This window comes from Haliotis asinina, chromosome 14 (assembly GCF_037392515.1).
Source record: "Haliotis asinina isolate JCU_RB_2024 chromosome 14, JCU_Hal_asi_v2, whole genome shotgun sequence".
NCBI lineage: Eukaryota > Metazoa > Mollusca > Gastropoda > Lepetellida > Haliotidae > Haliotis > Haliotis asinina.
This window is the reverse complement of record NC_090293.1, coordinates 31,121,772-31,143,117: the sequence shown is the minus strand read 5'-3', so window position 1 is coordinate 31,143,117 and position 21,346 is coordinate 31,121,772. Positions and strand designations below refer to the sequence as shown.

At 38.4% G+C, this 21,346-nt stretch overlaps 1 protein-coding gene across 6 annotated transcripts in view; it reads left to right on the top strand.

Annotated features, from left to right (window-relative positions):
* Positions 1-9,432: 9,432 nt before the first annotated feature.
* Positions 9,433-21,346, top strand: part of LOC137260942 (myelin regulatory factor-like) — an 87,021-nt gene continuing 75,107 nt past the window's right edge. For 5 of the 6 annotated variants that reach the window (XM_067798510.1, XM_067798514.1, XM_067798512.1 and 2 more), the window contains exon 1: positions 9,450-9,591. In XM_067798510.1, coding sequence (XP_067654611.1) covers positions 9,549-9,591 — 43 coding nt within the window. In that variant the 5' untranslated portion in view covers positions 9,450-9,548. Of the gene's footprint in view, positions 9,592-21,346 lie in introns of all 6 variants that reach the window. The other variant, XM_067798513.1, reaches the window with a different exon arrangement.

The following is a 21,346-nucleotide window of genomic DNA, read 5'->3' as shown; positions in this document are numbered from 1 at the left end:
GGTAATTTATTTATGGTATTATCATGCGACATTTAGCTATAGGTCCTCAAGAAAGAGACATTTGGTGTACATATTCTTACTCCATTGTCAAGCAAGAGATGATTGATGTAGATTCTGATACCACTGTCGAGCAAGGGATGTTTTGTTAGAGATCCGTACGCTGTTGTAAAACAAGAGACGTTTGTCGTAGATTCTCATACCCTTTTCAAGCATGAGACGTTTGGTGTAGATTTATATACTGTTGCTATGAAAGAGACGCCTGGTATAGATTCTTGAATCGTTGTAAATCAAGAGACGTTTCAGTGTAGATTCTTATACCGTCCATTGCCAAGCAAGAGGCCATGCAAGATACCGTTTTCAAGCAAGAGACTTTTGGTGTAGATTTTTATACCATTGTCAAGGAAGAAATGTTTTGGTACAGATCCTTATGCTGTTGTCAAGCAAGAGACGCTAGGTGTAGATTCTCATACTGTTGTCAAGCAATAGACGTTGTGGTGTAGATTCTTATACTTTTGTCAAGCAAGAGACCCTGGTTGTAGATTCTTATACCACTCTCAAGCAAGAGAGGCTTGGTGTAGATTCTTATGCCGTCCGTTGTCAATTAAAAGACGTTTCGGCGTGGATTCTTATACTGTTGTCAAGCAAGAGACGATTGTCGTAGATTTTCAAACTCTTGTCGAGGACAGACGATTGTCGTAGATTCTCATGCTGTTGTCAAGCAAGAGGCGTTTGATGTAGATTCTTATACTGCTGTCAAGTTAGAGACGATTGTAGCAGATTCTCATGCAAGAGGCGTTCAGGTGTGGATTCATGTGTCATTGTCAATCAAGAGACGTTTCAATCCAGTTTCTCGTACTATTGTCAAGCAATATACCATTGTATTTTCTAGCCGGAAATGTTCCATCATAATATAATAAAGTTGCTGTCATCAATAAAGTATTCGTGTTTTTAACTGATCAACTTCTAACGAACGAATCAAACAGAACAGATTAATTTAGCCAAGGTTGGTTTATGTTTCTTCAACACTAAAATTCCACACACTCTCCAATCCTTCCATTTCACCCCTTTCTATCTTCAAGTGAGGATTACTGTTTGTACTTCCCGTCATGCCTACTTCTAGTCTAAATACCATTTCACAAAATTTGACGTAGATGTCATCTTAGACCCGGCATAAGCATATCACAAAGGTTCTGTGTGGCTTATTCCGTTGGTTCCTGGTATTAACTGACATTATAAGACATTGCTGTGCCAAATTCACAGTTAGCAAGGTGTGGGGTATACAATATATACAACTGACTTTGTTGATGTTGGTCTTCACAGAGTTAAAGAGCGAGTTCATTGAAATAAATAACCCCAGGGTAGTGCAGATTTCGTTCCCCAATCCAGCGGTATGACCAGTTGTCATCGTGTAAGTTCATGATTTGAAAACTGCTTCGATGAATATTCGACCCTGGATAACGCCGTTGCCCCCACTGTTCATTGTCACAGAGGAACGTTATAGCGTAAAATGTGGGATAACTCTGTTTACTGTCACAGAGGAACGGTATAGCGTAAAATGCTTGATAGTTCTTGTCACTGTCACAGAGGAACGGTATAACGTAAAATGTGGGATAGTTCTTGTCACTGTCACAGAGGAACGGTATAACGTAAAATTCTTGATAGCTCTGTTCACTGACACAGAGGAATGGTATAACGTAAAATGCTTGATAGCTCTTTTGACTGTCACAGAGGGACGGTATAGCGTAAAATGTGGGATAGCTCTGTTCACTGTCACAGAAGAACGGTATAACGTAAAATTCTTGATAGCTCTGTTCACTGACACAGAGGAACGGTATAACGTAAAATGCTTGCTGTCACAGAGGAACGGTATACCGTAAAATGCTTGATAGTAAAATGCTTGACAGTTCAGAGGCCAGGCCAGGCCACGCCAGGCCACGCCAGGCCAGGCCAGGCCAGGCCACGCCACGCCACGCCAGGCCAGGCCAGGCCACGCCACGCCACGCCACGCCACGCCACGCCACGCCACGCCACGCCACGCCACGCCACGCCACGCCACGCCACGCCACGCCACGCCACGCCACGCGATTCTACACAGCTCTTCGCTTCTATCGGCCAAGACAAGGCACTCCCAGTCGACCTGTGCAAAGCAAAGGCTAAATGCGATATTACAAATCTCCATGATAATGTGCGAATTTTGCTATCGTAATAGTTGTTCGTACCTCACTCTATCTGGAACGATTGTCACTATAGGAGTACAAGTATGCAACATCAATGGGACATTGTTGGGAAAGGTGTAAAATCACATTCACTCACACGCCAGCTGTATTTCGTTATGGTGCTTAGACTGCTTCAACGGTTATATTTGGCCTTGATTAGTGACTGCTGGAAGTTCCTTAAATGGTCGTCATTCAACCTTACAGATCCTGCATCGCACTTATGCAGGGTTTTCCTCGTGTTCCGCCATTTTATCCAGCCGATCACCATTACTCATCAGACATGGTGTAATGGGAGTGAATTTAGCCACTCGATCCACGGTCATACAAAAAAAACTTTTGGCAACATTAGTGTTGAGAGTTATCACAATGGCGCTCATGTCTAGATGTTCAGAACTAACTACATGTAACTAACTCGGTCTGTACGAAGACGGGTACATTTTTCTTCATTGGTCATTGCAATTTCAAACCGTCAAGACCCGAGTTAAAATTGATCTTCAGTAAACCATGCTTCTCACAAGGGGCGACTAAAGGGATCGGGTGGACAGGCACGTGACTTGGTTGATGCATGTCATCGTATCCATAATGCGTAGATCGTTGTTCATGGTGTTGATCACTGAATTATGATGTCCAGACTTGATTATTTACGTGTCGCCGCCCTATAGCTAGAGTGTACAGACATACATACATCACAGAGTATTCAGACATATATACGTCAGAGAGTACGCAGATATATGCATCAGAGAGTATAGAGACATAAACACACCAGAGAGTATACAGACATATATACACCAGAGAGTATACAGACATATATACACCAGAGAGTATACAGACATATATACACCAGAGAGCATATAGACATATATACATCAAAGAGTATACAGACATACATATATATATACATCAGATTGCATACTGACCTACGTATACCATAGTGTTTGCCGACACATATATACCAGAGAATATACAGAGGAATACGTGTAAGACGCCATACATTCGTCTGCACCACTCTCTATCCTAACTGGACCTGTACTACGGGATTAAAGTAAAACGATCCACCTGAGTCTACATGTTCTTCCTGCGTAAAACAAACAGGGCTTAAACGTTTCAATCTCTGCAGAATAATTATGTTAACATGCTTCCTGTCCCCTCTGTTTGCACACATTCAAATGATTTTGTCAAATGAAAGACCCCCTCCCAAATAAGTACTTATCAGTGCGTCAAACACACACTGCAAGCTGAATGTGTCGGCCACTATGGTCGGAGTGTATTGGCGATGAGTTATAATAGGGGATTAACACCAGATATGCTATGACACGTTCAAACGAGACTTACAATGCTGTACAAATCTTAAAGTGAGAGGTTGAGCCTTGTGGCCCAGTTTTATCAAGTCTATTTAGATCCCCTGGTGGTATCTCCACGTTTCACAGACTTGACAAACTCGTGTAAAATCAAAACATGCGTCATGGTAATGTTGCGCTCGCTCTGGTCACGTGGTTTTCGTGCGGTACAACGCGGTTTGCGTGACGGCACGCGCTGGTGTGACATATCTGTATTCTAAGCGGACACTTGCTATTGTTTATTTTATGTGATTGTTTTTTAGATATTTTGTTTCTGTGGCGTATTTAAACTCAAAGGCACTTACATGGCACTGAGTGCACGCTGGCAATGTCCTTACACGTTCGATCGTATAGGTTAATGTTGTCAGCAGTGGATGAATGTGTGCGTGCACACGAATGTGTGCGTGCACACGAATGTGTGCGTGCACACGTATGTGTGCATGCGTGTGCGTGTGCGTGCACGAGTAAGGAGGTCCTGAGGCCAGTAGTGAAGGAATATGTGAGTCAGACTGAGTGAGTGAGTCAGTTGGGTTTTATGCTGCTTTTATCTATATTTGAGCAATATCACGCCGGAGGACACTAGATAGGGCTTCACGTATTGTGTCCATGTGGGGAACCAAACCCTGGCCTTCGGCGTGACGAGCAAACGCTTTAACCGCGGGGCTACCCAACCATCCGGAAAGAGGGAGGTGGTACGGAATGAGTGAGTGGGTGAAAGGCTGACTGTGGGAATGACTTGGAAACGAGTGAGGACATAATGGAATGAATGGCCCAAAGGACAGTGTCCTAAGTTACTGCGATCCACTCATGTAGGGTTCGAATCCATAATTACTTCCGAATTTGTAGCAGTAGTATGTTTGGTAATGACAATTCGTTCTCGCACTCTCAAAGAAAAACGTGGCGATTAAATCTGTTTTTCCTTGATGAAAACATGCTAGCGTTGATAAATACAAATTCTAAATGGAATTAAATGCCTCCTTGGGACCCTCGAGACACATGAAACACCTGGGAACCGTTACGCAAGCCCTGAAACAATGAATTATGAAATGTCACCATTAATCTGAACTTTAATGCAATGAAGACAATTACAAGAAAGCCTCCCATCACGTTTGACGTCACGTCAGAGGTCTCTGTGGCACTTTGAGTTTGTTCAGGCATCAAATTTGAATATTCAAATACTTTACAGTAATGTACGCTTGCCAAATATTATAGACTGGTGTGGGCTGCATCATACACTTGTTTCACTGTCTATAAGACAACTAGGGTTCTTTTAACACCACCACAAAGCAAAATCCCGTGAAGATAGCGATGCAGTCTTCAGTAACCCATGTTTGTCGTAAGAGGTTACTAACGGATCAGGTGGTCAGGCACGCTGGCTTGGTTGACACATGTCATCGGTTCTCAGTTACACAGATCTATGTTCATGATGTTGCTCAATGGACTGTCTCGGTTCAGACTCGATTTTTTTCGGACCGCAGTCACACACAACAACTAACTAACTAGATCTGTCTCATCATCAACATTTCTGGAACATCCTTGAGTGTCGTATGCGGATATGGATCCTACAGCAGAGACAGCCTGAATTTAAACAACTTTGCATTGCTGTGGGCGCATGCAGTTGCCCCAGGAATGGAACCGATCCCTGTATGACTCATTGAGTAATTTTATTCCATCATTTGTGTCATTTCTTTGAAACATTTCGATGTTAAACCGTTAAACCTTTAAAGCTCAGCACAAACAGTTGTCAGTATTAATATATATTATGTTTGCCTCTCACATCTTATTTCATAAAAAATATTTTTTAATGAAAAATTTTCAGCCCAAATTTCACTTTTTGTACGAGATTTGAAATATTTGCTCCAACCCTGTCAAAGGTAGTTGGTCAGATTCTTAATGAAGCAGCGCCTTGTCACAATTTTTTTCGGCTCTGTCTGTTAATTCTTTGAGCCACAGGAGATGTGACCAAGGGGTAACTTGGAACAGTGTGACGTAACCAAACCATGTTTTAAACAAATATACCCTTGTAAAATGTTAACATATATATATATAGCATTAGTATGTTTTTTTACTGTACAGTCTAATAATAATCATGTACAATGGCGTGTCGGGTCGGATGAGGACAGATACACATTGTGTCGGGTATTTTTAGAATAATATAGAGTTTGTGTGTTCAGAAAGAATAAATACGTGGCTCTTAATTTCACATTACGTAGAGCTCAGCTCGTAAAGATTGCCAGGGAACTGGACCTAGTCCTCGCTCAATGAGAAAAACTATATCCTCGGTTTCTCCATACTCCATAAAATAACGTTGAAGCGTTTTTGAAGTTGCTAACTCTTTACTTACAAGGTTGTGTGTTTGTTTATACGCTTTACAATCGCATAAACTTAACGTTGTGTGCCAGCGTCTGACGAGCGTCCATACTGCACATGCGCAGTATAACCGTGACGTTATTTATAACGACTCTTGACTGAAGTCTGTCGTGCCTCCGAGAGAGGTGATCGCCATTTCATTGAAGCAAAACTCAATTGTGATCATGTTAACAGTTTTATACACTCTTAGTATTCCCATAGAGTCAATGTATAGGTTTATTGGTCAAATTAAACTATACTGCCAACTCTTATGTTCCACTCACCGAGTCCATAGCCCTTACCAAATGATATACTAGTCTTTCTGTATGAATCTGAATTTGCTGACGTCTAGGGCCACTTTTGTTGCCTGGAAGAAATCACTACACAAACGTGTTCAGATTTCAATATAACTAAGACATTGCATAAGATGTTCTGTTATATATTTGCAAGTCTGAACTAAAATAGATAGTTTGTATCGCGTTCACCGTCATGTATTTTATGTCGTGTATAATTCACTTTTCCAATGTCTACATCAACGATTCCACATTGTGGGCTGAAACTGCATCTCCCAACACTACCAAATTAATCACGTCGCGTTTTTAAACATGGCCGCCACGGCTGCCATATTGAAATTTTCGTTTTGGCAACGGCAACACGTATAATTTTGATATGCAGTAAGTACCTCCTATTTTCAAGGTCGTTACATTTGATAAAGTATATATAAAGGCGTCAATGTTTTCACTAATCGTGTAATAATAGCCATGTTCACCATGGCTGGTAGTCCCTCCTTCCGTAGACAGTCAAGTGTTCTGTATCATTCTGTACCTTACGTCTAAACTGATAGGGGACGGTGGGGTGGCCTAGTGGTTAAAGCGTTCGCTAGTCGCATCAAAGACCCGGGTTCGATTCCCCATATGGATACAATGTATGAAGCCCATTTCTTGTGTGACCCCTCGGTGATATTCTTGCAGTATTGCTGAAAGCAGAGTAAAACTAAACTCACTCACTCTAAGCTGATAATCCACAGCACAATAGGTAAGTTACACAATCTGAATAATTGAATAATTGTCCTTCGTGAATAATTGTGCTTCATGAATCCGCCTACCTAACCTATGTTCTCGTTTCCAATATGTTTATGTGTATCAAATTGGATATTTGTTTGTGGAAAACGCCGGTGTATGGAGTTGTTCAGTGTCCCCTGTGGAGATATTACAGGAAGCTCCGTGAAGCAGAGCAATGTTTTCATAAAAACATATTAAGCGATGCATGCATGCATGCGCTCATCCTATCCACCCACTCATTCCATGCACCTGACACCTGTGAACATCCGGGTTAGAATTGGTCAAATGGTAATAGATTTAATTAATCTGCGTGTGTGAAAGTAGAGACGATCATGGCGGAAGAAACCGGTAATGTTCTACATTGCCCCCTGTGAAGACATTGAGGGTTTATTGCTGAGAATTCGAAGGTCCGTAAACTTGGCTTCATGCATTCATGCACTGACCCCATACGCCGATTCCATCGTCCGTCTCAACAAAGTGGCGAACGTCTGAAACCAGCATCACTTCGGTGTTTCCACGCACATTCAAGACGGCGGGATAGTCCAATGGTTAAAGTTATCGACCCGGGTTCGATTTCTCACATGGGTAGAATGTGTGAAGCCCATTCTGGTGTCCACGGGCCTGATATTGCTGGATTATTGCTGAAAGCGGCGTAAAACCATACTCACTCACTTTTACTCATATTTCACTGACGTGCTGCCATGTGTCAGGAATACTGCCATACATACTAGTAACCTAGGTAATTCTTTCCATGCATTTGACATCTGTGAAGATTCGGGTTAACATTGATCTTCAGCATACCATGATTGTCATAAGAAGCTACTAACGGGATCAGATGGTCAGGCTCACTGACTTGGTTGACACGTGTCATCGAATCAAAATAGCATAGATCCATGCTCATGGTGTTGATCACTGGATTCTCTGGTCCAGGATCAATTATTCACAGCCTGACTACCAATTGACGTTAGTCGCCTCTTACAAGCACTACTTACTGAAGGTCACTTCTAACTCGAATGTTCAGTAGACTCACGACAACAGTGGTTCAAAAGATTACACAAAGATTAAAACGGCCAACAGGTTGTTATATAAATCTACACTGTACCCACATTAGCTGAGTGTATTTTTTCCGTTTCAGACCCTAGCTATTTGTCATCATACTGGAGACATACTTCCCTTGATAAATGATAATGAAAATGACTTGCAAATATCCTTCCCTTAATCATAGTGTGCGAACTATACTCTCACAGGAATTTCTATTTTACTTATATATCTTATACTTTAAAAGAAAACGCATGACATTTTAGAAGTAAGCAGATATGTGATATAAATATGCGTCTCCATACTTCTCCAGTGGTTTATGAAAGTATAATAAACTGCTTACAAAATTACGCTACTCGTGCTCTCAGCTACATTAGGCCTTGATTATAATTTAATAAACAGCCTCAGATGTCTCTGGTAACGTTTGACTGTGTATGGGCGGTGTGGTTAGAGCGTTCGCTCGTCTCGCCGAAAGCCCAGGTTCGATTGTGTGAAGCTAATCTCTGAATGCTGTCTCCCTACGTATTATTCCTTAATTACTTCTAAACGTGGCGTAAAACTAAAGTCACTCACTTACTAGACAGAATGTCGTTATTCTGCAACAAATGAAATGTATAACAGCATAGATGAAATTTGTAAAGTGAAGTTAGTCCCCGATATGTCATTGAGAATCTTTAGGAGCTCTTATCTGAGCTACAACGAAAATATAGTTTTTTCACACTCCACAAATATGTTAATGAGACGAAAACGTTTAAGTACATTTCTTTGGAGCCTCTTTGTTTATACTCTGTACATTGTACATATACAAGTTGTCTCTGTAGTTGTATATATGCCAGTTGTAATAGTCTACACGGCTAATGTAATCGGGTTGTTGTTTTTTGTGCGAAGAGGGCTGATAATGAAAACTTGCCTTGTGATTAAAGTATGTTTAAATCGAATATATAAAGCGTTTTTTGTGTTTTATTCCTTCATTCATCCATTCATTCATCTATGTATTTATTCATTTTAAGTTTTTTCGTAGTCGGCTTATTTTGGTTTTGAGTGGTTGCAATATTGAAGGACTAACAGAATTTGGATTGATTCTGAATATTGTTCAAAAGATAAGCATATTGTGGTGAATGGTGAGTGGAGTGTGCTTTCTATCAAGATTGTTGGTATAACGCATCGGAAACCAGTGGATGTACACAACGACCCTTCACTAACTTGCAAACCACTCCTTCGTCAAGTTATACTGTTTTTCGTAACTGCCATTTCTCAAGCAACCTGAGCAGAAGGGACTGTGACGTAGTAATTTTTGTGTTACACTGCTGTAAACAATGTTTATCGCAAACGTAACGGTATAATTTACAAAACAAACGTTCATGTAAGCTGACACACGCGTGAATGTCTTGCGGAGGAGGTGAACAGAACGGCGGGCCACGTGATGTGACGTCACAGGGCGAAGGTGTACACACACACTTGTTCACGATGGTAGAAGCATTGTGATGATTTTGGGTATTTCATGGAGACTTGGGATTATTGAAAATCGGTGATATTTTTGTGGAATAATGGATGTCTTAAGCGAAGACCAAGCATTACAAGCTGTTCTTGGTAAGTCATATTACTCTCAAGTAACTTTGATAAACTTTTTGCAAGCATCGCACACCCTTACGAGGCCCACATCGTTGAAAACTTCGTAGCTCTTCGTCATGGCTAAGCACAAGGACCTGACGTCGTCTTAGCCTTGTATTCTGGCGGAAATCATATGTCAGAATAATTGTCACTGCCCCGTAAGCTTGTAAACACGGTAATGAATCACTGACACTGTCAGTTTCGTGTGTGATCACTTTTAAACATGTAATCATGTGATATAGAAAAGATGCCTTGTATTTATCCCGGTGACGCCTCTCGGATCGTTGTCCTGTCAAACAACAGCGAAATATACACATGTGTATTACTGTCAGTCAAAGTGATCTACACTATGGGTGATGTATAGGGGTGTGAAATACACATGGGGCATACCATGACACCTGATTGTTTAACAATCTCCGGTGTATGACTGTTGAGAGGGTATAACTCAATCACGCACCTGTTAAAGATAAAAGGCCTCCTGATTAATCATTTAATCAGTCAAGCTAATTGCTTTGTTAACTGATACCAAGGGGGTTAATAATGTGCCCTTAATTTACGCTTTTTTAAAGAAAAAAGTGTTTAAGTAGTTTGATTTCTGTTTTTATACATGTGTGATTAATCTTTATAAAACAAGATGCAAAAATAATAATTTTCTGTAAATAGCTTCTGTATGTGTGGGATATGTTTGAAACAAGTATTAAATGAATATTTTGTTGTTTGTCAAACTAAGAGAGAAGAATCCTTAGTACCATCCAGCACAACAAAATTCCTATACTTAATACTAATGTCATGACATGGTTGTAAACTATTTTGCTTCATTATTTTTCACAAGTTCTTTTTGCATAGTTAGATGTGTAACACCATTATTAAGCTGTATCATGCATCTTTGGCTCAGTTGGAAAGTTGACCATTACAATTTCCTTGAAATAACAGAACTTGCTATAATTGTTCCTGAAAAAAATCAGGTCAGGAACAAAACACTTGGCCTATTTTATTTTTTAACTTATTTAACAATCATTTCAATATTTGTTAATTCTCCAGAAACAGGATGTGGTATCCCAAACCTGAATGGCTTGATTGTTTAGTTGCTTTATTTCCTTTTGAAAATATTTTTTTAATCAAAATGTTCAAGTTCTTAAACATATGAGGTTCTTGAAAGGCATTTAGATGTTGGATGAACATTAATACATGACATGTATTATGGATGACATAAATGTGAAATACAAATTTTAGGCTTCATGACATAAAACCATGTAATAACACCATAAAACATTAATTTAACATTTGAAGCCTTACAACATTACGATACATAATAATGAACAGTTTGAGAGGCATTCTGGAAGTTGTAAGTGATAGGATTGACAAGCCTTTATGGATGATCAACTTCTTTACTTTGAAAGCAGCATTTCAGTATTGATACTTATGCCATTTTTTACCTTGATATAGTTATCCATAATGTAATGATACATAAAAACATTTTAGGCCAAACACCTAAATATCCATTCTTGCACAATAAATATAAGGTCAATACAACAAAAGTTTAAAAAAATAAAAATGTCCCATGGACACATCTTGAAATCAACATGTTTGGCTTTGCAGTAATTATCCATAATTACACAATGAAGTGAAATCAACATGTCAGGCTAACAACATACATATCACTTCTTTGAGTGGCATGTATAAGTTGGTGAAATGAATGCCAGGGAAATTGTCCTTACAGTGTTATAAAGAAGTTATACATCCATAGACCTTTCCTTGTTGATCAACAAAGATATTCACACTAACTCAACAAATATGAAATGTTAGGCTTTGTATGAAAAAATATCCAACCCAAACATAAATATTCAATGTTTATTGAATGATATCAACATGTTATTCCTCGTTCAGATGTGTTTGTCCATCTCATTTCAAGCACATAATAAACATCAAAGTTGAAGAAAATCTCCAGTGCAAATATTTCCATAGGTGTTTACTAGTTGAAAATGGAAGGCCATTGTTCAACAAGATCTAATAACTCTCACTTAAGACTGACCACTGGGTTGGTTAGTTTCTATTGTCCAGACCTTTGTCATTAGATGGTACACCAGATAGCGGTTGTAGTTTAGGTAATTGAGTGGAGATACTATCTTAATCCATTAGGTCCTTGCATAACCCAGAGACCTCCTGGATGTCACTGACCCTTAGCAGGTTTTCTAAAGAGGTTCAGGAATTTGTCTGTGAGGCAACATCAATTTGTTATCTTGAAATCTTAAATGCTGGAGGAAAAAATGATGAAAACATAAACTCTTGAGCTTGTTTTAACCCAATGATCATCTTGAAAAAAAGGCTGGAAAAAACCCTAAGTTCAAAATTAGAATTTTAATCAGATATTTTCCTTTAGAAAATGATGGTGATGGGTTAAGTTTGAAAATGTGGGTTGTAATGAAATAAAGAAATGAAAGGAAAAGAAACAAGACAAAAAAATAATTATGTCTCACAATAACAGAAGCTCATAGCGTGGGTGAGTGAGTTGAGTTTAACGCTGCACTCAGCAATATATGGCGGTATATGGCGGCAGTCAGTAACGAATCAAGTCCGGACCAGACAATCCAGTGATCAACAACATTAACATCGATCTGCGCAGTTGGGAATCAATGACGTGGGTCAATCGTGGGCTGACCCCTCGATCCTGTCAGTTGCCTCTTACGAGGCATAGTTGCCTTTTATAGCAAGCATGGGTTGCTGAAGGCCTATTCTACCCCATACCTTACCTGGTCGCTCATAGCCTGAACAACCATAATGTCGTCTTGTCGAAGAACCATGTGATTAATCCATGTGTTGGTCAGTTTACTGGACATCTGTGCATGTGGATAGAACATTAAAGATACCTTTGGCCAGGATTTGAGGTGGAGACAAATCCAAAATAACTACCCATCTACCTAACCCATTTTCTGACCCAGGTACCCATTGCACAATTTTTGCTTTCACAATTACAAAGCGTTAGTCCAGTAAAGATAAAGAATATATGTCATTTTCTTTTATGTATCATGAACATATTTTTGACAAATGCAGCTGTATTGAAGGGGGTTAAAACTGTATTTCATTTAACACCTATCATCAAACAACAAACAGCTTCTTCAATTTATAGTTCAACATCTAGATATAGAGATACTCTCACCCAAGTGTCTACTGATATGAGTTATATTGACACGAGTTGATGAAGTTACAAATACGTGAGGCTTGCTGAGGATATTTTTACCTTTGTCAATGAGTGTTGATATAATTGATGTCGGTAGGAACGAGGATAAGATTCTGTTTATCATCAAAAATCATTCTTCATTAGTTTTCAATGAAAAGTGTACATCTGTCAATACTGAATTAACCATTTGACTTAAAGTTTAGCAATGTCATGGCATTGTGACATCATCAAGTTCATGATGTCATGGCATTGTCAGGGCATGTTACAAAATCTACTGCCAAAACGATATCTCCGAGGAGATATCACACAAGCGATATCTCCTGTATTGGATGATAAATAAATAATCATCATCAACCAGTAGGGCCTTGTTGCAGTTGGCATGACGTCAAGACAAAGTATGTCATAGCTGTCTGTATATGTGCTACTGTCATCCAGAGTGAATGTGGTTTTACACCGCTTTTAGCAATATTCCAGCAATAACACCAGAAATGGACTTCATACATTGTACCTTAGTGGGCAATTGAACCATGGGGCTTCGGCATAATGAGTTAACGCTTTAACCGTAAGGAATCAAACAGTCTCAATGCATTAGTTGTCAGTGACATACCTCAGGTGTTCAAACTTTGGATATCTTTTGTAGCTTACTTCAACTCATTGAAGTTGAATATATGACATATGAAAATACATGTGAAGTACGAATTTTAGGCTTCAAATTTGGTAATTGTTTTGTATATTTTCAAGAGCTTGTGACCTGCCAACAGTTCACTGGGAAGTCTTTTCTTTGAAAACATAAAAAGACATCTGTTGTGTCGTGTTTCAGATTTGTATGATTTTTTGTCAAATTTTTTAAGTGCATATAGAACTTGGATGAATATGAGTGCATGAGACATTTCATGGAAAAACAACTTTTCTTTATTCTTTATCACAATGTTTCAGAACCAATTCATGTCTTTATCACTTGAGGAAGGAGCAATTAAAGAAGTTCTGAAACATGATAAAGATTAGAAAGAAGGTGTTTTTGGTCATGAAAAATGTGTGCATCATGGGCAATACCTCTGTATTTTAGTTTCTAAAGGATTCTCCTAACTTATGCCATACTATTTGTTGCGTGTTTCCATCGCAGGTGTCGTCTAGCTTAATTTCAGTAACACTTAAGGTAGGAGTTGAATTATGATGCCATATATATAGCTGGTACCTGCTACAAGGCTGACCAGTCTTTGACAAGGAAGAAAGCACTTGACATTGTTGGCGTGTTGGTGAAGGTCTTAAATGAGGTCCCACCATGATATTAGTAGAATTTTGCTAAAAGAGGCGTAAAGATATAAATGAGGTGGAACACAATGAGTTAGTGAGTTATGTTTTACGCTGCTTTTATCAATATCCTGCTCTATCACGATGGGTTCACCAGAAATGGGCAGGTGGAATACAATGCTGGACTTGCACTGTGCTAGTTGTTCTTAAGGGTTGACATGCTCTCAGTACTTCCATCATGCTTGAAAAATGTGAAGGATAATTTAATTTTCCTTTATTGTCCTTCAGCCAAGAAAATTTGTATCTTTTAACCTCATGAGAGATTTTGTCATTAAGTTTGAGGCAGCTTATGCTTGGTAAATATATACTGAACAGCAAAAGAAATGCACTTTTCGGAAAAATGAAATCTCATAAACGTAAGTGTTCATGTTTGTTGTCTTTTATTTAAAAACTTGACAAAAGGCTAGAATTGCATTTTTTTTGCTGTTCAGTGTATGTCTAAATATGTATTTCTGTAATAGTGGTTTTCCAGTTAATTGAAGTAATCAAGGATTGGTTGCAGCGACCAAAAGACTAAGCAATCGATCACAATTTCTCATAATCGAACACAAACAATTTTAGAACTACTGTTTTGTGTTTGAAACACGTGATGATAGAATATATCTTAGAAGTTAAAAAATTCACTTCACTGACTGAATATTTCTTTAAGACTCGGGTAACTTTGTTTTCATGATATCGTAGTCATCTCTTTTAAAATAGGATGTTGCATCATTTTACATTGCATGTGAAATTTTGAAATGCAGTTTGTGCAGTTTCTAAGTAAAGCTAAAATACAACAGAAAACTACATTATACTACTCTGCAACCTGAATAGGCAAATCTGAAAAATGATGCTCACCATTTTTCTGTGATGAATGCTCGCTGGTGGTGAACCAGTTATCAGCCAATTCCCAACACTACTTTTTAATGCACATTGGAGCATAGCCCAGTAGTCAGGTGTTTGCTTTTCATTGTGGAATCTGGATTCTGTGCCCACGTTAGTGCCATGTGAAGCCCATTCAAGGGTTTGCTGAGATTTTGTCAACCATGAATCTGTGGCAAGTGGAAAAAAATGGTATTTTTTCTGAATTTCAGTAAGGTTCTTCCCATCAAAGTTATTCTGACATTGCATGCATTTTTGTGAAAGTTACATATACAGATCTGTAATATGTTGAGTTCAGTTTTATAATATCTTGAAATAGAATATCACCTCTGATTGGTGATTAGGTGTAAAAAATTAGATATTGTGGTTTCAATTACCCAACTGACCCTTGAATTCTGGTGCTAACCCAATTTAAACGATTTGAATAAAATCAGTTTTCAGATACCATTGTTTATTCCCTGCACCCACAGACATTGATAATTCTGATAGAGAAAGTAGACATGATGGTCGCATACTTGATTGAATAAACAAATACACATTAATACATGTGTTATTAGTTTGTACTAACATTAAAGCGTTAAAAAAACATCCTACCTACCTGCCCAACATTTTAAAAGAGGTATAATCGGAACCACAGCATGTTTTCTATTTGTCCTTATTAGAGACATTTGGTGCAGACATAGTGACAAATATCAGCCTTTGAGAACACCAAGAAGAATATGCCTCTCATTTCTGATGGAAACTGAATGTTTCTAAACAGGTTGTCAAACCTTGTTCAGTCGTTCTTTAACATTTTTTGAATAATTAATGTGTGTTGAAAAGTGCTGAGAGATTAGTAATAAATGTGAATTGAAATCAATATGTGAACATTGAATTTGTTGACATAGTCTTATAGTTTGTATATATTGACTCAACTATGATAGGAACCAGCACCTTGTCTTGTCAGGTTCAAATTTCAAATGCCTGTTTGATAATTTCAATTAACCAGTCACCACTATGTAGCCATTATGCTGGGCCCTTTTGCACACATGTTTTTGATGATGCATAAAATGAGTTATGTTAAAATTGTTTGAAGATGAAGATGGAAAGTTCTGAATCTGAAATAGGATTGTGAACAGGTGTTTTATACAGTAAGATGGAGATATATTACACAACATTATCAACGATATTTCCCCATTCCTAGCTTCAAGTAGCAATCATTGTCATATTTGCCTGACAACTTATCTCATTTTGTCACTCACAAATACAAATAGTAATGTTAACAGTTATTGCATTCATCCTTGAAATTAAAAGTCAAAGTTTTCTTTTCAAACTCTATCAGCTTTAAACTTATAATGAACAATTTAAAAACAAAATTTTACTCTTCTTGCCATAGCTGAACTTTCATACTGCTCACTTGTTGTCATTCTGTCTGCATGTTGTGCAGGACCAATTCAATGACATCCTCACGCAGACAGTATATCAAACCCACATAAAAAATTCTTGAGCTTAAAAATAGCTTCAAAATGGGGGTTATCCTTTATGCCATCAACTGTTATAAACAGTGATAAAAGCTATCATGCATTAGTAAACCTGTTTATTCACCTCATCGTGAAAGCAGACAATAATGCATTCACAGTACTTTCTATATCAATGAAGTGAAATATCCCCAAGTTAAGCCAGCATTCTTGAATCAAAGCATATTCAGTTTAGAGAAATACAGAGAGCCTGATGTCAACAGACAGAACGGCATTGTGGGTAAGCGTCGTAACTCTCTTTACAGGAAGGGAAAGAAGGAGGAGGATTCAAAGTTCGCGTAATGTGTGTACACACTTGTGTTGACTGGTCAGCTGACTTTGGTGAAGTGTTGTTGACCATGTGGACACACAGCTTAATTGCTGGCGATGGTCGCAAAAAACATCTCGGATGCCTCCATAATGCTCAAAAGAGTTAAATAATGAGGCTGTTCCAATAAAGTGGATTTTGATGATGTGGCTGAGACAAATATACTGTTCAAATGAAGTTAGGAGCACAATGTATTTTGAGTATAAAGGAATTCTTTCTTGAATAATTTATGCCTTTGATCTGTTATTTTGTTTAAAACTTATTTGTTGTTTGTTAAACAATTCCCCATTATTTGATCTGGATTTACATGTATTTTGTTAACTTTATACACAGCTTTTGGTGTAGTATTTGTGTAATTTCCAAGAACATATTTGTTAACATGAAACATTTTAAACAAGGAAGTGTTGGTTTGGGCACTTCTATAAATGATTTGTAAAGAATGAAATAGACATGCAACTAAATGTAATAGATAAAGGGTCTTCATTGCTTGTTCTAGCATTGGATTTTGTTCATGAAGAAAATCACATGTTAATTTGGCCTGTGGGGTTTTGTATAGGTCACTTTTTTTGTAGCAAGAATATTTGCTGATTGAATCGTTTATTAAAAAAGAATGTACGGCTGTGTACCCTCTGGAAGTATAGCAGAAAAAAACCCTGATTTTTTAACATTGAAATCAAGCAAAAGTGGAATCTTAACTTTTTTCCACAGAATTCTTACCAAACCATTATTATCTTTGCATTGAGATAAAGTCGAAATCCTGTACTGCCTTTAAGTTAATGTAAGTCAGTGTGTTGCAGTAATTGACTGACACTCTTCTGGAGTACCGGTAGATATATTAGATCCTGGTGCTTCATGTCCGCCATGCTTTTACAAATGTATTTCCTAGCTCCTGGGTTCAAAAGTGGAAAAGTAGTTTGTACCTTGAACCCTAACTGGTCCATAGCGATCATCTGGCAATGCTTTCTTGTGTCCTTAATCACAAGGTGAAGGTCCTTCGTGGGTTTACTTTGAGATTTTGGTGTTTCATGCAAGTTTTCCATTTAGCAAAATACAAATGTCCGGGTTTATACTTCAAGTCATCATATTTTTGCCCTAAAAATATACTGCATCATTAAAAAGTTAAAGCAGATTTATTAAAATAACAAAAAAAACATGTCATTTTTAAAGACATTTCATTTGGTATTGTGATTTGGTTTTTATTAGTTCAGTGTGTTGATACAGTGCTGGATACAGCTTTTTGCGAAAGGGGGGATGCACACTCTTGAGAAAGATGGAGCGCATACTTCATTTTCACCCGTTTGCAATGGTCATTTAATAAACTTTCTGGACAAAAGTGGGGATGTGCACCCCTGCAACCTCCCTCTGGATCCGCCTATGTGGTAAAATCTGTACAGAAGTGGGTTTTTTTTGGTTCATCTGAAATTATATTACTGAAGAAATTTCCCTGTTTATGTTTATGGACATACATGTCAGAATGTGTCAGGAATAAGTGTTTTTTTGTCTGACATGATACTTGTGAGCTTCTTCCTCGGGCTATCATGTCAGACCTGTGGCGTAAGTCTGAATTGTACACAATATGAAACATCCCAACATAAAGCTTTGACTTGTCAGTGTTGGTGAATCAGACGAGAGTCAACAATGTTCAAGCTTTCTCATGGTGTTGAAGTCAAGGCTTGGCATTCTGGACAGAATGAGGAGTGAACAAGTGAATCATGTTTTACGATGCTTTTAGCAATATTGTGGTAGTATCATCAGGGGTAAAACGTACAAGGCAGTATCATGGCAGGGGACATGAGAATAAGCTTCAGGTGAATCAAATGTTTGTCTTCATTGTGCCATGTGAACACCTCCATCATTAGGCTATCCTACCACCCCACAAACATAGTGAGTGAGTGAGTGAGTGAGTGAGTGAGAGTTTAGTTTTACGTTGCACTTAGCAATATTCCACCTATATGGCGACGGTCTGTAAATAATCGAGTCTGGACCAGACAATCCAGTGATCAACAACATGAGCATCGATCTGCGCAATGGGGAACTGATGACATGTGTGAACCAAGTCAGCGAGCCTGACCACCCGATCCCGTTAGTTGCCTCTTTCGACAAGCATAGTCACCTTTAATGGCAAACATGGGTTGCTGAAGGCCTATTCTACCCCAGGATCTTCACGGTCACAAACTGCATGAGAACATGTCCACTTATCATGATAACACGTGACCATATTATTCATTTTGACCACTCGATCCCCATTCCAGATAAGACTGACTTTGGCACAAGACTAGTCTGTCTCACATTCCCTGAACTGCATTATTTTCCCTCCCTTCCTGTAAGTCTAGATTTTCTCAGGTTCATCCCATTTTGGCTCCTTTTCAAATTCTTTGTTCATGTCAAAGAAATGTAATATTCAGACTTAGACACAAGACTTAGTGACCAGTCCCTCCTTTCACAAAACTCTAGGGTGGTCTTAGTGCAATGTCAAAGAATGGGAATTAAGGTTGCTTTGTGAAAGAAGCCCCAGGTTAGCAGATTCAGGAAACTTTAAATGCCCCATTTGCTTTATCATGGTTTACCAATCTGTACAAGATTCCTGGTATTTGATAAAATAGAATTAGCAACTGATTTGTTATGTATTTATTAATTAATTTAAAGTAACTTTTGATTATTTTGGTTACAGAATGGGCAACTTGTCAGTGTTATGTTTGAAGACTATGTATAACTTGTCAATGTGTTTTAATGCTTCATGAAGTCACAAACAAGTAAAATACACTCAATCAAATTCTAAGATTTGAAGATACGCTTTCTCGAAGGGCATGTTGACTGTGCACTACCAGCATAAGCAAGATGAACTACTAAGCTGTTTTGTGGACAAAGACATCACCAGCATATCATCAGCTGGAAGATGCTAACACGCATCACTAGCATTTTGTCAGGCCCCATAGCTATTTTGGAGTGGAGTGTCCCTCGGAGTGTTTGTCTTCCTACTGGCCGCTATAATCTGCAGGTAGAAAGTACAGTCTGGTTGGTGAATAACTGACTAATGGCTGTTTTTAGTGAATGTATTTAAGTAACGGGTTTGATGGTTGAAATGTAAAGCATTCTCAGTGAATAAAGACAGGAAGTATATGCAGTTATATGCATTGTGAGAACTATTTTATGCCCAATAAAAGTGTTTTGTGGGATATGTTAGGACTGATTCAAAGCATGTTAAAATAGTATGGCAGCAACAAAGTAAGAGGAATTATGGATATTCTTGTGCAAAGTACAGGATTGGGGTAATTCATGCCCGGCCTTCACAAGGAATTCACAGAATCGGCTTGCAAGTGGTCATGTGCAGTTTGTAAAATTCTAAGATGGTGGTTGCATGGTGGTTGGGTGGTGGTTGGATGAGGAGGCTGAAAGGATATTGTGGTAACAGGTTATCAGCCCTTCAGATATTCTGGTCAGTGGATCAAAATGTATTTTTCATAAGCTTCAGTTTGAATTTGTATTTCCTCTGGATTTGATACTAAATTGTCTCTCTTAATGATTGACCTTCTTTTTATCATATCCTCATTACATCAAACAGTTTGTTGTGAACAGCAACCAAATTGTTTTTCTTAATGATCAACCTTTTTCATCTTATCCTCTTTGCATCAAACAGTTTGTTTTGAACAGCAACCAAATTGTCTTTCTTAATGATCGACCTTTCCTATCATGTCCTCATAGCAAGGACTGATGTCCATGACGTCAATCACTGGATTGTCTTGTCCAGACATATTTTTCAGACCAATGTCATATGGCTAGATAGTTGCTATGTGTAACATTAAACATAAAATACAAACTGAATCAAATGCAAGACAATTTGGTACTTTTCTGTTCTGGAATCCCTACAAGAATATTAGACTGTTCCAGCTAGATAGCCTAGTGGTTAAGGCATTGCATGTCACACCAAGTACAAGGTTTTGCTCCCCATGTTGGTACTATATGTGAAACTCTCTTGTGTGGCATCCAGTGATAATTTTAGAATACTGCAGGTGGAGTAGAATCTTCCTCGCCAACTGTCATAGCTGAGTATGTGACATCATACCTAGAAAGTAGTCTTAAAATGATTTATTACCTATCGTTGCACATATAGCTGTAACATTAGTCACTACTGCTGAGAAGACACTCATACATTCTCACATTCACATATTCTCACTTTCACATACTTTCACATGCACATACTTTCACACATGTATTCACAAATTCTCACACTCACATATTCTGACACGTACATATCCTCACATTTCCATATTCTCTCACTCATATTCTCACATTCACATATTCTCACGCTCACATATTCTGATATGCACATATTTTCACTTTCACATATTCTCACATTCACATATATTCACTTTCCAGTCTAAGTAAACTTAGTCTCAGTATATTTCGTTACACTCCACCACTGAGTCTAACAAAACCTAGTAGAAGGTTGCGTTAGGTAACCTTTGAGTGACCAATGACCGCCCAATCAAACACGAGACGGTTATGTAGATTTGACCAATCAGACAACGGCTACTATTCAGGGATCGGAGGGACTTTCAT